The sequence below is a fragment of the Pygoscelis adeliae genome, unplaced genomic scaffold (assembly GCF_000699105.1).
Source record: "Pygoscelis adeliae isolate BGI_AS28 unplaced genomic scaffold, ASM69910v1 Scaffold227, whole genome shotgun sequence".
In the NCBI taxonomy this organism is placed as follows: Eukaryota; Metazoa; Chordata; class Aves; order Sphenisciformes; family Spheniscidae; genus Pygoscelis; species Pygoscelis adeliae.
This window is the reverse complement of record NW_008825100.1, coordinates 3,889,028-3,904,681: the sequence shown is the minus strand read 5'-3', so window position 1 is coordinate 3,904,681 and position 15,654 is coordinate 3,889,028. Positions and strand designations below refer to the sequence as shown.

The 15,654-nt window shown below is 43.4% G+C and overlaps 1 protein-coding gene across 2 annotated transcripts in view; it reads right to left on the bottom strand.

Moving 5' to 3' along the window:
• The window catches only part of CLASP1 (cytoplasmic linker associated protein 1), a 186,229-nt gene that overhangs the window by 123,471 nt on the left and 47,104 nt on the right, over positions 1 to 15,654 (bottom strand). For both annotated transcript variants that reach the window (XM_009327145.1, XM_009327146.1), the window contains exons 3-8: positions 14,657 to 14,735; positions 14,327 to 14,430; positions 13,735 to 13,826; positions 13,572 to 13,647; positions 10,524 to 10,621; positions 9,308 to 9,375 (exon numbers count right to left, since the gene is read on the bottom strand). In XM_009327145.1, coding sequence (XP_009325420.1) covers positions 9,308 to 9,375; positions 10,524 to 10,621; positions 13,572 to 13,647; positions 13,735 to 13,826; positions 14,327 to 14,430; positions 14,657 to 14,735 — 517 coding nt within the window. The remainder of the gene's footprint in view (positions 1 to 9,307; positions 9,376 to 10,523; positions 10,622 to 13,571; positions 13,648 to 13,734; positions 13,827 to 14,326; positions 14,431 to 14,656; positions 14,736 to 15,654) is intronic.

Sequence of the window (15,654 nt, the reverse complement as noted above, 5' to 3'; positions counted from 1 at the left end):
CTTACAAGAAGTATTAGGAGACTACTCTCAAGAACCCAGCATCCAGCCAACATACAAGGGGGAAGGAAGACCCCCACTCCTCCATCGCTTTTTGTGGAGACTGAACTATTTGTGAGCCTCAGGCAAAGTTTCCTACGTCAAGAACACTTTTGTAATTCTTTCCATAGCAGCAGACAGCATGTGATACCTTCACTTGTGCTCACTGAAGTACTTCACTGTGCTTCCCCAACAAGCGTTGAAGCCAGAGCACGTGAAATACATAAACACGACCCAAATAAGCGTCACGAACCTGCAGAATATACAACTATGGCATACTTTTTACTCACACCAGGTTGCCCTTAGCATGCCAGCCTTCCTTTAGGATATTTGAGTAGTTTGTACTCCCATCTCTCAGAGAATTGTTTAGAATTAAAAGGCTGACTTAAAATCACTGCTACGTTTGCAATGATCAATATGTGTGTGTGTGTGCACACGCATGTATATGAGCCATCCTATTGATAAATTTGCCCCTGGAAGAATGCTGTGCACAATAAATGACAAAGTTAACAGATCAAAACCATGAGATTTAGAGCTAGTCCTTTCATGTGAAAATGTCACTGGAGTTAATATTGCTCCAACCTTGACCCCTAAATGCTTTCTGACAAGAGATCTACAAAACAGAACCAGCCGGGCAAAGCAGCACAGAAGATACCAGGAAGCTGGTCCAGAGATTTTAAAGACAATGACCACTGCAGATTTGAGGCTTTGTTTTACAGATGAAACCAACCTGACACCAAAAGACATGACAGAAATCGGAGGAAAAGACCACAGCAGCGAAAACAGCAACACTACTAAGCCTTACTGAAATGTGATCACCTCCGCAGCTTTACGAGATGTTACTGCAGTTTTCACGGGAAGGGTGTAGGATCTTTTCTAATTCAGTCTAATACTTGTTACGGACACTGGACTGTAGATTCATCCTTGCAACGTGTTCCAGGTTGCATGTGTTCTCTAAGACAACCATTAAGATCCCTCAGATCCACATAGTACTTTTACCAAAGGGGAAGAAGAGAAGAGACCCTGCATAAAGCAGCTCATCTCCAGATGTGCAGGACATTCATGCATTTAACTTCCATCAGTGTTAACAGAATTGTGCATGTTAATCTTTTGCTCATGAGGTCCACACTAAACAGCATCATCTCATCATTTAGCTGCCCACTCCTTTAGCCCACATTTTATGCACGTCTGTTGGAAATACCATGAAATGCAGTGGTAGAGTGGTTCTGCTTGGTTACACCAAAGCTTTCCCAAAAGAGCATTTCTGTATTCATATAAAACCATCAGAAGTTAGGGAAGTGATGATACACCCAACACCAAAGTAACTCTGGTCTACTGCTTCTTTGCAAGGGAATCCAAGGGTCAAGGTACTTGGGATTCAATCCAGAAGACACAACAGCACTAACAATTTACACACTTGCTTTCCTTCTGACATTTGTTACTACCACAGTTCAGACAACCAATGGTGACCTGGAGGTCAGACATTTCCCAACAGATAAGACCAGCTGGACTATGGCCCCAGGCTCTCCATTCCACCAGCTGATCTTTCAAAGCTGAGAAGTTCCCAGCATGATAAAATCATCATGCTTCATTAACAACAACAAATATGTGCTTGTTTTCTTTAATAAGCAATTAAGTACATTAATTATTCAACACAATTCCAGCTTTGGAAAAAATAACATATTATTCTCAACTCCTCTTTTGACCTGGACAGGAGGAGCCAGAGTGAAAAGGTCTCTCAGCTGTAGATGGTGACACTGTCCAGTGACAGGTGATGCAGTTCACATGAGAAGGAGAACCAGCCTAGACAGCTTTTGGTGTTTTGTTCCTGGAGCTGGGAGGCATTTACTGACTGTTCACAAGTAACACCACACACATGCATCCCCTGCCTCCTCTGAAAATACAGGTAATAATCGCCTTGGAAAAGCATTGTGAAACCATAATATTCCAAAAGGATCCAAGCCCCTAAAATGAAGAACTACCCATAAAAATGGCACGTAATGTCACATGTAGTATCAATTCCACAGCATTCAGTTTGCCCAGGTGATTTCCACCTTCTAATCCACTACAAAAAGAGCTGCCAATTAACTCACACCTTGGGACAGTAAATATCAACACAAAACCAAGGTCGATACAACTCAGATACCGACAATCTCAGACTTCCTAAATTCAGTCTACTATATCCATAGTGTAATAATGATTTCAACAGGACAACAGGTACACTGAATGGAGAGAAGAGGGGGAAGAAAAAAAAAGATGCAGCTTTTGCAAAGATGGCTAACAGAAATCATTTCCTCTGCAAGCTAAGATGAAAGGCACAGGTTTCTGATGTACCAAAAATAAATGCAATACATGCTTCCATCCTGTAAATTAATTCTTCACAGGTGAATAGATACAGAGCTCCTCCACCTTCCCATTTCACCCAGTCCCCTCCAGTCTCTCCGACTTCTGCAGATATCCTTTCTGTTACAGAAATGCAGTTAAAAACACAAAAATGCAGAAAAGCCAGTGATATCTCCATTTGGCACATTCCTGGAACTGTGATTCAATGTTAATTCAAAAGCACTTATAACCAATTTAAATAATCTTCCCAACTGATGCTGCAAAAGGAAACAGTTAGGAAATGAAAGCCTCAGTGATCACTCAAAAACATCACAGACCAGGAAGGGTATCTGAAAATACCTGTCCTTCACCTCTCACAACCTCTCCTGTTCCCTTATATATACACATCCTCTTCCTTCACCCCGTCAAGCAGATCATTTATCATATTTTATAGAAGCTTAAACTGAGCTTGATGCCCCCAGGCTGCAGATGCTTACAGGCTATTTTTTAAAGTTCCACTTTTACTGCAAGATTGCTTCAGTCTCTTCACACCGTTAAAAAGAAGTTTAACAAGCAAATATTCAGACACTAACAAATAAACCCGTCCATCCCTGTGATGCATTCATTAGCACCTACCTTTCCCTGTAGTCATTATCTGCAGTGCTCCCGAGATGCTGGGAAAGAGCACTGTGCTCCGGGAGCAGCCCTACAGTACATGTCTCTCAGCAACTTAACCACCAGCAAACTCTCCACCCTCCTGAACGACTTCTCTGTGACCTAGCAGACGATTGCCACCTCTCCTCCAAAATAAAAGCCTGCTTAGCCTTCAGCTGAGCACCATGTGTCCTCCTATGCCTGCTTGCTCACATTCCTCCCTTCTGAATTTGAGAGTTTAAAATCCAGGAGGCAGTAATATGCTTATTTACAAAGTTGTGTAATAGAATGGGAGCAGAGCTCATCTTGTCCATTTATACCTTCCACAAGGATGTACTATCAGTTAATAGTACTCATTCAAATATCACTCTGACATGACTGCTCTCAGCCCCCAAGCAGGTGAAGGGGTATTTCCTTGCTTTTTTTATGCCACAGGAATGCTGAGTCAGTGAAATGAATTTTATATTTCATTTTCTATTTCAACCTGAAAACACTATTCATAGAGAACAAGCCATAATGGAAATTAAATTGCACAAGGAGGTATGAACACAGATAAGCACAATGCAGCATTTATTGGTTCAAAACCTCTCTGTTATCACAGACAGTCACCCCTCCTTCCAATCTGTAATTCTGCTGCTTGGATGTGTTGACAAACAAACAATATCCCACCCAAGATGCATGGCGATACTTGGCAAATGTGGGTGATTTTTCCTCCTTATAATAAACATCAAAATAGCATCCAGTGATTCAGCTTTATTACCAGCAAAACACAGGAATCTAGAATAGTTCTAGTTTCCATCTAATTGCCTCAAAGTTGTCAACTTCATAAACAGGATTCATTCAGCAAATAGCATATTTACCTTAAACAATATCTCAAATATAGAAGTAGTTCTACTCAAAAGTAACATTGTTCCTTCTTCATAGGCTTTCAGTAACTGGAATTATCACATCTGCTATTTTAGCATTGTTTTAATTAACCTGCTTAGTCTTAGAACACTAACTCACACAGGTAACTACTGAAATTGCATCCTCCCTTCACCCTACTCTGTGCAAGTATCCGTGGGGGAGACATCTCAGCTCCAGACTTCTGGCTTTAAGATCTCCTACTTTGATATCCTTGCAGCCCAAGACCACTGCCACCTCCACTATCCCTAAATTTTGCTCTCCCGAGCAAAGTCAAAATTCAGCATAGACAAAGTTCAATCCCCTCCCTAGCCATAGGTACCATACTGGCACACCACCACAGTACCCCTGCATGCACCAATGTAGAAGCATCTCCCAAAAATTGTGTGACTTTTGCAAAAAAATTAGAGTTTACATCAAAGAAAGTCATATTATGAAATCGCAACGATCAAGAGCATAAAAAAACACACCGAAACATTTTGGTTACTAATAGCTTTGGTTTGGGTCATTGTTTCCTATCAGCCTGTATCTCTCAGGAGATCACTTATTTCATTCTTAATCTGTCCTAAAACTTGATTATAAAGCCTTCTGGAGTCCAGGTCTGATCCAAAGTCAATTCAAATCCATGGAAGAACTGTATGCTTTACGTTCAGGTCCTTCCAGACATAATACCAAGGAAACCTGTGCAGCATGGATTTCTTGAAGTCTCGGATTATGTCCAATAGCCTCTCTCTGTATCACATCCAACTAAGAGATCATCACACAATGCCACACGAAGACAGCAGCTGACTAGCTGGCAATTATTGGCTCTTTCATGATGAAAATGTATTTGTCCCAGGGGAATAAGGCATCTGCATAATTAGCAAAAGAAGTTACACAAAAAATAATTAGCTTGCTGAAGGCCCAAAGGGGGAAAAAACTGTAATTTTTGCTTCAAGAGGCTGGCTAATTATATGCCAAATAACAAAACAGAGATGCACCGAGAATCGAGAAATCCAACATGGATTTTAACTTCATATTCTAGCTATAAGGGGTGCTGGTAGCCTAGCAACAAGCAGCTTACTTCAGCATGCCAAAACCTCCTTCTGACTTAATGAAACACCTCAGATTACTATGCAAACCTCCCCCACCCCACTACACATTTGATTCTTGTATTACTAAATGATAAAAACAAAAGCCTAGCCAAAAAAATAATCAAGCAATTCAAGATAAACTCAAAGAAGCACTAATGGACTGCGGTATAGAAAGATAAGTAAATATAACGCACACGAATTATTTTCATAGACTTAAAATTCACATTCTGATTAGAGTTGATTCATTAGATTTATTCATGGGATCAAAAAATGCCCTATTATTTTAAGCACCTTTTCTAGTAGACTGAGTAAGATTTCTGTTCATGTCTTGGGAACTGTTAGTTAAGAAATCTTCAACAACTTACAGCATACTCGCTAATTTCCAAATTACTCCTGATATACGAACAACGCTGCTGCAATTGCTTTCATTTACTTGAATCCTCAGTGAGCTGGTAGAGGAAACTTATCCCGAACAGTAGTCTCAGAGCTGAGAGACCAGTTTTAGTCATCATTCTTCTCTGACCAGTTCTTTTGCCATGTTTCACCATTTCAGAAGCCACAGTTGCTTTTCCACCTGCCCAGTACCGCTATGTGCTGCAGTAAGTCAGGTTTGACAACAACTTTCAAGTCTTCTAATAGCACAACTCCAGTGCTCCTGGGCCAGGGCTCAGTTATGAGTGACACTTTAGCCAACAGTTTGCTCTTGCTTATCCACCTGAGCCACCCACCAGAGAAGTATGGGTGAATATAGTGAACCTATAAGACCACATTAAAAAAAGTTAAGACTTGATCTTTACCAGTGAGCTGGGATGTCGTGATAGAGCTTCAGTTAACCTTTCCATTTCAGAGCCATGCGTTAACCCTAAACAACGAAGAGCCCTTCCCCAAGGGGCTAAGCGTGTTACTTTTCAGCCGGGTCCATTCTGCAGCTGGTATGCACCCAACACAGGGAGCAGCTCAGGGCAGAAAACTCACCGCGAGGGAGCTGACACTGCTCCTTCCGCAGTGCCATTTTACACTGACAAGGGCTTACAGACTGCAGTCTGCATGAACAGTTGCCAGTCTGCCTCCCAAAACCTCTGGGACACTCACGCAGCCTGCATAGAGCTAGAAATAGTACATGCTAGCTACAGAGAGGGACTAACACGAGCTTTTAAGATAAGGTACAACTGCACCATATTGCCTGAAGTCATCTGATCCAGGCCATATGACATGAAGGTTAAAGCATTAGTGGTGTGTTCGCCTGGTGGAGTTACAGTCTAAAAGGAGTGGTATTAATGATAACAGATAGACACCCTCATAATCAGTACCATACTCTGCCAGACTCAAAGGATTAACAAGACTTAGACAGTTATTTCCTGAGAAAGGCAAGTCTTTTGGATGTGCAATATTTATCATCTTCCCTGGTGCTTGACAACCGCTGAAAGCGCCACCTTTGTTCAAAAGCTGCAGGAGGCTCAGGGACACAAGAAATCCAACAAACTCAGCTTGTCTTTAAGCCACAATAAACTTGTGACCGTGGGTGAAGATAAGCCTCCTCCACTGGCTTACACAACCTCAAAAAGATAAACTGAAAGCTGCACAGAGCTGTTGACACATGAGGTATGGTGAGCATGTAATGCTGTAATTGTGCTGTGCTTGGAGGGTGAGGAAGAAGCAACAAGCCAGCCTATAGCACTATGAGAAATTGAACCCTCCCCTCAAACACACACACAAAAAGGTATTAATAACTAATGTTCTCATTATCAGCTTCACAAATGAGAACTACTTTAAAATTAACTCATGAAACTACAGACTTTTTTTAATTGTTAGGAAAGATGAAAAGGTTCTGGCAGAACAATGGTAGATCCTATCCTTTCCACACCTTGCTCTTTGACCCCTTAACACTCCTCCACTCTCCCCAACTCCCTTTCCCCCATGCTACTTTTTGGTCTTGATGGTCACACAGGAGATTGAACGGAGGAGAAATGCTAACACACACACACACTCTAGGGACTGCATCCAGCCACAGCGTGAGCCAGGACAGCAAGACGACATCAGCAGATCAGGTTAAGCAGAGTGAGGAGTACTTGTGTCTGGAAGCACAAAAAGCCTGTTGATGGAGTCAAGGACATGAGACAGAGTGTGTAAGGTCTTGGGCACTGTCTGTGCAAGAAAGTTAAATCTTCAAATTCATCAAAACAGTGACAGAGGAAGGGGTATTAAAAGAAAAAATAATTCTCAATGAAGCCTAAAACTAGCAGATCTAATACACATAGATGCGTTACTTGCACTCATGAAAAAAAAAAAGTGTTCCTATGGAATCCTTCCTTGGCAATTTTAAAACAGATGGTTTGCTTTCTTGGAAAGAGATGGCACTAAGAACTGTCTGCCCAGAAGAGGTCAAGCCCATTGTCCCATCTTGCTTCTTTTGGTGTTTTCCATGGTGCCAGCAGCCTTGAATCACATCACAGCATGCACTAGGATGTTCAGTCTAGAGACCAGAACCATCAGAAGCCAAGGATTAGCAAGTGATGTCTCTGGTACTGTTCTGGGACACGTAGATGCTAAAATGATTGCACAGCTAAAACTTGCATTGGAAATAAATTAACTCTAGTTTCTTGCTCTTCATTGAAGTTTATTCTTACATGTATCTCACCTATTTCATACTAAATACTCTTCTAATCAGTTGTGACATACCCGATTTTCTACTAAGATCACCTTCATTTGGATTAGAAAAACTCTCTGTAAACTTAGCTTAAGTTTGGCTAGGGGCACATTAAGCTCCCAAATCTTCCTCCATCCCTAAGAGAATAAACCCAACAGAAATCCCACCCACAGTCACCATCCCACCACGGCATTTGTTCAAAAAGACCATGTAGCAAAACATCTCACCACAGACCATAAGTCTGCCTCCTCAAACTCCAGACAACAGTAATCTACATAGTACAATGATGCATCAAATTAACTTTTTTTTTTTGAAAGCCCATTCTATTCCACTACTAGCAAAACAAAAATTCTACCTTAGCCTAGCCAAGTGGAAAGCAGAGAATTTGGATCAGCAGTAAGCTTGTTTAAGTTTGAGTTAGCATTTCAGAACAAACACCTGGAGGTTGTAAACCTTAAGATGTTTGCTAAGGTATTAAATATTTACTTCCCCCCCTTTTAAAAAAGTACAAGGACATTTGTTTCTCAAGTGCACTTTTTTGCCACTGTAAGCCTCATCTACCTACACAGCTAGTATTTTCCCACATTATGCAAAAGCATAATTTTAACCCATTCCATCAGAGGAACCTGCACTAGAGGTCTTCATTGTTCCCAAATGTACAAGAGAATATCACATCACACTTCTGAATAATCCAAAATATAACTTCAGAATTTTCAAATAAGTCAATTTTATTACTTCCTGCAGGGATGAAGTTTACCATATTTTAAAATGGATGTGGCAAGAAGAACGATGCCTAGAAGTGAAAAAGATTTTTTTTTCCCATTTAAAAGAGCAGAGGCCTCTCTGCTCTCTTGGCTTCTGAGAGCATCGTGGGAAAGATTGGGGACATCACCTCTCCTGCTCTTGGCCTTGCGGAGGGTGTGAACTTGATAGGAACCCGCAGCACTGAACCCATGTTCTTCATCTCTGCTCTACTCGGCTGTTGGCAGAAAGATGAATTCCCTCACCAAGAATTCTCTCCAAAATCTATTCCTAAAAAATGATTTTTACTTATTAAAAATACTTTCTAGCTCATAAGCTTATCGATAAGAAAAGCAGTAATAAACACTTGTTTTCAAAGTAAGTAAAATACTAGTCTCAGACAAGACAGACAGAATTAAGGCTCCAATAAGGGTCTTTGACTATCAGTCATAAACATACGAAGTACGCAAACTTAGGAACTGCAAAATACAATCCCTAAACGATATGAGCTTTAAATGGAACGCTACTACATTAATGCGTACACTTTCTGTACTATTTAGGGCATTAAACTGAAAAGGCTTCTTCTCTTAAATTACTGTTTAATTTACCTTATGAACAATTTAAACAAAGATGCACACAGATTTGAGAACAGAAGATGTATTTCCCTAACAAAACTCAGGAGGAAAAGAAGGACAGCTCTAACAACACCTTCTGTTCTTGAAACTTACATTTCATTCTCCTTCTGATACTACTAGGAAGACAGAGCAGATTAACTAAACATCAGTTTTATTTGCTGCAAAAGCCACGTGTATATTTCTGAACAATCACCCATACTTGTTTTCCCTAACAGAATGCTTGCTCTGTGTCCATTTGAACACCTCACCAATTGAAAATTGCTAAAAACACCAAAAAGAATACAAGTACTACTCACCACCTGAACTCTGGATCATGTTTCCAGATTTTTGGACCTCATCGAATTTTGTAAAAATTACATTCAACCTGTTTGAAAGTTAAAGAAATACACCATGAACAGTTGAATTTAATTTTTCAGAATCTTCTAGTTTAAGATGTTATAGGACAAGTTTTGCTTCACTCAGGTCATTGGGAGCACTGTTAAAAGTGTCAGTGTGGAGGGAAGTTATTTTAAAATTAAAAAAAATCACAACATGCAACAGCTGATAAGAAAAACTGAGAAACAACTGATACTACAGAGGTGTAAGATACAATTGGAAATACTACATTACTGAAGATGTGACATGTCTAATTGTAGATGCATTTCCAGTTCATTACCGCTTTGCTGATCTTAACTATTTGCAGAAATACCACAAAAACACACCCCTAAAAAAACAATTTCACGCAACATTTGTCTTTGGCCCTGACACTTCTTTCCCATTCACGTCATCACAGGCCTAGTGGAGCAGATGATCTTTATCACATCTCATTATTCCTTCCCAGAGAGTTTATTTCTTTAAGCCACATTGTGGCAGCAGATGTTTTCACTGGAGAACAACAGGCAACAGGACTGCCTCCCCCTGCGTGCACCCCACCTCTGAAACAACCTCTTCCCTCCTCCCTCTGTGCATTGACACATTGCCATCTACCCCATCCTCAGGTCTAACCATGCTCCACCCTGCGCACGGGAGGTTGCGGCAAGAGAGCAGCTTTCTTACCACACCTGAAGTGGCAGAAGCAGAGGGACAGGGCTTTGGTATTGGTGTGGGTGGGTTTGTTTTGGTTGTTTTTTTTTTTTTTTAATAAAGCCTTGGAACTGATGATATTGACTGTGGGGTTTTTTTATGACAGCCTTCTAAGTGGCATAAACCCAGGCTGCTCTAAAGTGTCCTCTCTACACATGCAGAACATACAGGGAAAACACCACATTAATCTTAAAGCAGTTAACTACACATCTGTAATAATTTTATTGGTTTTCCAGAGATGCTGTGGCATGCTTGGCAAAGGTACAGGACCCACTTTAAGTGAAACCTGAGTATTTGTAGGATGGGGGGGAAAAAAAAAAAAAAAAAACCACACCAAAAAACCCTGATCCCAGGAAGAAGTTCAATCATGCAGCTCCTGAAGCCTTCTAAAGGAAGGGAATAAAAAGCAGCCCAAAAAATAGTGAAGACATAAGGATATTCTCAACTTACCGAGATTGGGGTAATCCTTTTTTACTGAGATCAGCCCTTACACGTTCACCAACATGTCTGTAAATTTCCACAAGGCTGTTTATTGCTGCATCTCGAACCTGAATGTGAGATATGAGAGAAATCAATCACCTTTATAATTTAAATAAATAAATCCCTGCCCTACCTTAGAGAGAAAGAGATTTGCATATTTCTCAGCAACAACAGTTGCCACTACGCACGTTACCACAGAGTTCATGAAGGAGTTTCCACCCCTGCATTTCAGATATTAGCAGTATCAGCAGGTCTAATTTAATTGAAAGGGCAGTCAAGACGTAAGATGAAAGGTTTCGTACACAGGGAACTTGGCTGCCTTTGCCAAACTCCACCCATTGTGTCCAACAGATACATTTACTGGATCAAAAAAGCAAGGAGACACACGAATAGACCTTATATTGCTAGTATGTTATAAAACAAACTGATTTTTAATGCCATCTTACAAACTTATGTTTCTATGTTGATAACAAAATATGGAGGGAGGAGTAATCAATCACCTGAGTCACCATGAATTTTGCATGTTTTCCAGACTGATTTGCAAAAAATTGCTGAGCACATCCTTCCCTCCCTCCACTCAACAGAAGAGCCACAAATCTGATTAAAGTGTCACCTTTCTGTACTGAACCCCCTTCCCTCCATCAGACACAGCAGGCAGAGAAGATGAACTATCTGCTCTGCCTACAGAAATACCCACGGAGCCGTGCACTTCTACTTCTCAGAAGATAGCCTGGCAGCTATGGAAGCACCCACACGCATCAGGACTAGACACAGGATGTTTTGCGGGCACAAGCTAGAATCGCCTGTAGGTGGGAGTCAAAGGGCAGGCACACGTGCCCTGCTTCCGAACCAAAAAAAAACCTAACACTTGACTCATGCTCATCTCGCCCCGTTCTCCTGCTCCGCAGCCTTCCTGTTCAACAGGTCTCTGCCAGTTTCCAAACTGCTGCCTTCACTCATGCCAGCCCTTACTCAGCGGTCTTGCCTCTCTTCTCTCTGCCCATCAGCCCTGTACACTTCTGGGCACAGCTCAGGAGGGACTCTTTGGTGTCCCCAGTTTCTGGGTACGCAGACCCTAACCCAGCCTCCCTCTGCCTCCGACAGCCAGGGAGAGGAGGTCGCAGCACCTGCACCTCTGCCCGCAGAGAGTCCACCTGCCCTGGGGCCCAGGCGCCAGCTGCAGGGGCACAGCCGCCAGGGCACGGTGACAAGCTCTGCCGTATCCCCAGCCTGCTGCCATGCCCCCTCCAGCTGCGGCACGCAGTGCAGCCGACCACGGAGGTCCTCGCAGCATGATCTGGAAGGATTGCCTGTGCGTGTCAAGTTAATCAGAGGTATGGTTGCAGGACTGGGTAAACCCCATATTGGGCAAAGCAGGGAGCTCCTACTATCATACTTGCTTTAATCTACCACAGCAATAACAAAGCTGTAATGCTCAATTTTATTTTTGAGAAAAAAGTCATAGTTTAAATACAGTTTTCATACCAGCCGCTCACTGGGTTACACAAGCTCTTAAACTGCATTAGCTGGAAACAACAAAACCTAAAACACATTCATTCTGAGAAGGGCAGTAACGAAACAGCTCCATGTCCACAACAAAAGGGATAAACACTGCACTTGACCTGGATCTGTGTTTCTCCATCATCTCTCACCAAGAGAGGGCAGCATTGACCGAGCATGAGGCACAGCTCGAGTCTCCCAGAGCTCAGGAGAAGGCACTCGCAGCACACAAGCAGCCCTAGGGGAGCCCAGGACAGGTGCTGTTCAACCAGGAGCCACTTTGACAGCAATTTGTGTCTGATCAGTTCGGGCATGGGCTTTCTGAGGATGAGACACCAGACCCAGGATAAGGGGCAAGAGATCAGCCTTATTTCCCACTGCAGCTGGGGACTGGAATAACGAGCTGTGCCAGGCACATGGAAGAGGCAGTGCAGAGGGAAAACATGCCTCAGTCCCCACACCGACTTTCTGATTCATTCAACAGCTCACCAATGGCAGGACCAAGGTGACTGTCTCTGCAACAAGTCAAAGTCCTAAACCCAGTGTACCCTCAAAGAATAACAGCTTGCTCAGCCGTGGCTCAGAACTACAAAGGACCCTGAACATTAAGCTTCCTTCAAAACTTCTTGGGGTGACAGGTTTATCCTCCTGCATTGGCACAACCAGCAAGGGAAGGTTGCTTCGCACTCAGTCCTCCTCTTCATCAAGAGGAGGCCCTGACAGCCATGGGAATATGGCCAACTCCAGAGCCAGTGTAAACCCCATTCCCCAGTTGGCCATCCCATGCTTCCTTCCAGCTAAATGCTCCAGACCTGGATCATGTGTATGCATCACCCATGCTAGGAAGGCAAAGGGGATATTAAAAAACTGCTAATACCCATGTTATACGAGATTAATTTGAAACCTGCTTCCCCATCCCTCTCCTCCTCACTAACCTCACATACTTGCTTCTGATTTCAGATTAGGTCCTGTCCAGGGCAGGACAAAAAGCACATAGCAGTGACAGATTTTCTTTTTCAACATGTATTTTAATTTGTTTTGCATCGCTGATTTAAGGATCCTGTACAGCTTCCACACCTTATTCAGAATCTCTCTGTACAACTTCTGGCAGCGCACGTGGCCAGGCTGTCCGACTGCTCCCATTTGCCTTCCCTGCCCAGACTAGTTCTTCTCTGAAGGTGAAGGGTGCTGCACCAAACCCAGAGGGATCCCTGCAGCCTCCCCTGCGTGCAGGCTGTCAGGTACAAGAGCTCCCTTCCTACAAAGGTTTCCTGCTCTGTTCACCTCACCTGCAGATTCACGTCGTTCTTTTGAACTCTTGGAGTAACCAATATGCTGGTTTAGGCATACTTCAAATCATACCTCTTCAAAACCAGCCAAGGGCTTTTCACGAACAGCATTGTTCAGAGCTCACCACCAGCAGCACAATTAGCTAATTTACCACCCAGAACGCAGAGCCTCGCTTACCAGCAAGGCAATCAGCACAACCTTTAGATGTGACTCACAGGAAAAGCTTACCTGGCTGTTTGGATCTCCAAGTAAGTTACATATATGTGGCACTATCTTACTCAGTGTTAAACTCTGAGCTCCAGATCTGGGAATAAAGAACAAAAGGGCACCACTGTGAGTTACAAAGCAGGCTTGTGTACATAACGTAGGTTTGCAGGAGGTTCTGACTTACGCATTGAGTGTTGCAATAAGGCAGAGACAAATCCCTTCTCTTGTCCGGAAATTCTTGTGTTTGAATCCTCCTAGCATCCTGTCCCACACATACTGTGGAAGACAGAAAAGAAGGTGGGACGGGAAAACAAGAGGTGGAGGAAGAGACAGACTCTTTCTTCCAGCAGACGTACACCATAACATCTATGGAGCTTAAAATATAAGCTTTACATCCATCCAAGCAGAACAGGACAAGAAGTAGAAAGACATTTTTAGATCTGACTTATGTTTGTTCTGTACTGACTTCGCAGTAACTCCCCACTAGCTAAAATGATAACTTTTACTTAAAGAAAGCAAGTACTTTCCAAGGACCCAGAACAACTACACTGACATCCACCCATCTCATCCTTGGGAAATCCACTGACACTCACACTCCCACGTGTATCCTGACATGCAACAGCATTCTCAAATGAAGCGAATATCTCAAAAAAGCATAGGGAGATGAAGCCATTTGAGACGGGGCCACAGGAGAAAACCTTCTGTCTGACAAAAAAAAGTTCTCCTTTTTAAGCAGCCAGTCACTCTCACACACTGCAGAGGGCTGTCGAGCATACCTGAGGGTTAGCAGCTTGTTCCATGATTTTTAGCAGCAAGGTCTGATCCTGCTCCCTCACCGAGTCCTTAGAGTCTCCCAGCCTATCAAGTAAACTTGGCAGCACTGAGGAAAGAAAACAGGAATATCCAAATCCCTCAGAAGAAAACCGTCACAGTGGCACAGCCCCTCCGCTCTCCCCCCGCCCAATGGAGGGACGAGGTCTCCCACCCTTCAGCAGAGACTCCCGAGTGCTCTCCAGGGGAAAAAGGAAGCTTTGTGTACAAGCAGCCAAAGTGGATCCCACCAGAGCGATGGCAACATCCCCCTGACTCACACGCAGACCCCTTACCTGTGCCAATCTGGGCCTTGAAGCGATCTTGCAAGCGGGACACTAGTGCAGAAAGGATGTCGATCCCCAGGAGAACCACCTGCAAGCACAGGACAGACAGCATTTTAGCATGCAGCCCTTCACGCCCAGCCTTGGCCAATGCACCCGAGAGGCGGGAGCGCTGGCACACGCTCCCCTGGGAGAAGGGCTCCTTCCCACCCACGCCGTCGACACTGCGTCCGTCTGCTCTGGGGCTGCGCTCACTCAGGTAACAGGGCTGCACAGACACATACAATTCTTCCTTGCATGGCTTCTGACAGACAAGCTGAGTGGTTTGCAAACAGAAAAGCCCCCAAATTATTGCTCTCTATGATGTTTACAAGCCAAAATTCACCGCCAAGAACTTGACAAAGCCAACAACTGTAACTGCCGCTCAGTGCTAAAATCATACATATTTATGTGCAATGTACACATACCATATGCATAACAATTTCAGTATTTACTGTAACTAGCATTTCTAATTAATTGTAATTATTACACTTGTAATTAGGAAATGGTGTGCACTAGCAGCTGCTTAGTTACTCACTTGCAGAAATTAAACCAAACACTTTCATGACATAACTGAAACCCAGGGAAAGGCACTTTGTTTGAGAGAAGCTTCAGGACAGGGTCCAGATCAGAAAACCCACTCTGATTAACTGCATTTAATAACAGTACAAAAAAAAAAAAAGCATTATATACCGAGTATACTTTGCAGCTTGCATACTAAATACTCGGCAAGACCTTATAGATCACGATGGCTCTGTATGAGACAGCCCTCCGCCAGTTTTTGGCGAGGCGCTGAGGTTAGCATCCCCCGGCAGGGCTATGGGCAGCCAGGCTCCTGAGGCGGCGTCAGCAGGGCTGCCACCGGGCAGCCCCGCTCCCCGCGGACGGCGAGCGCCCTGCCCGCCCGTATCTCTAGCTATACGTATGCACGTGCACGGAGGCGGCTGCTGGCGGGGCGGCCGCGCCGGGCA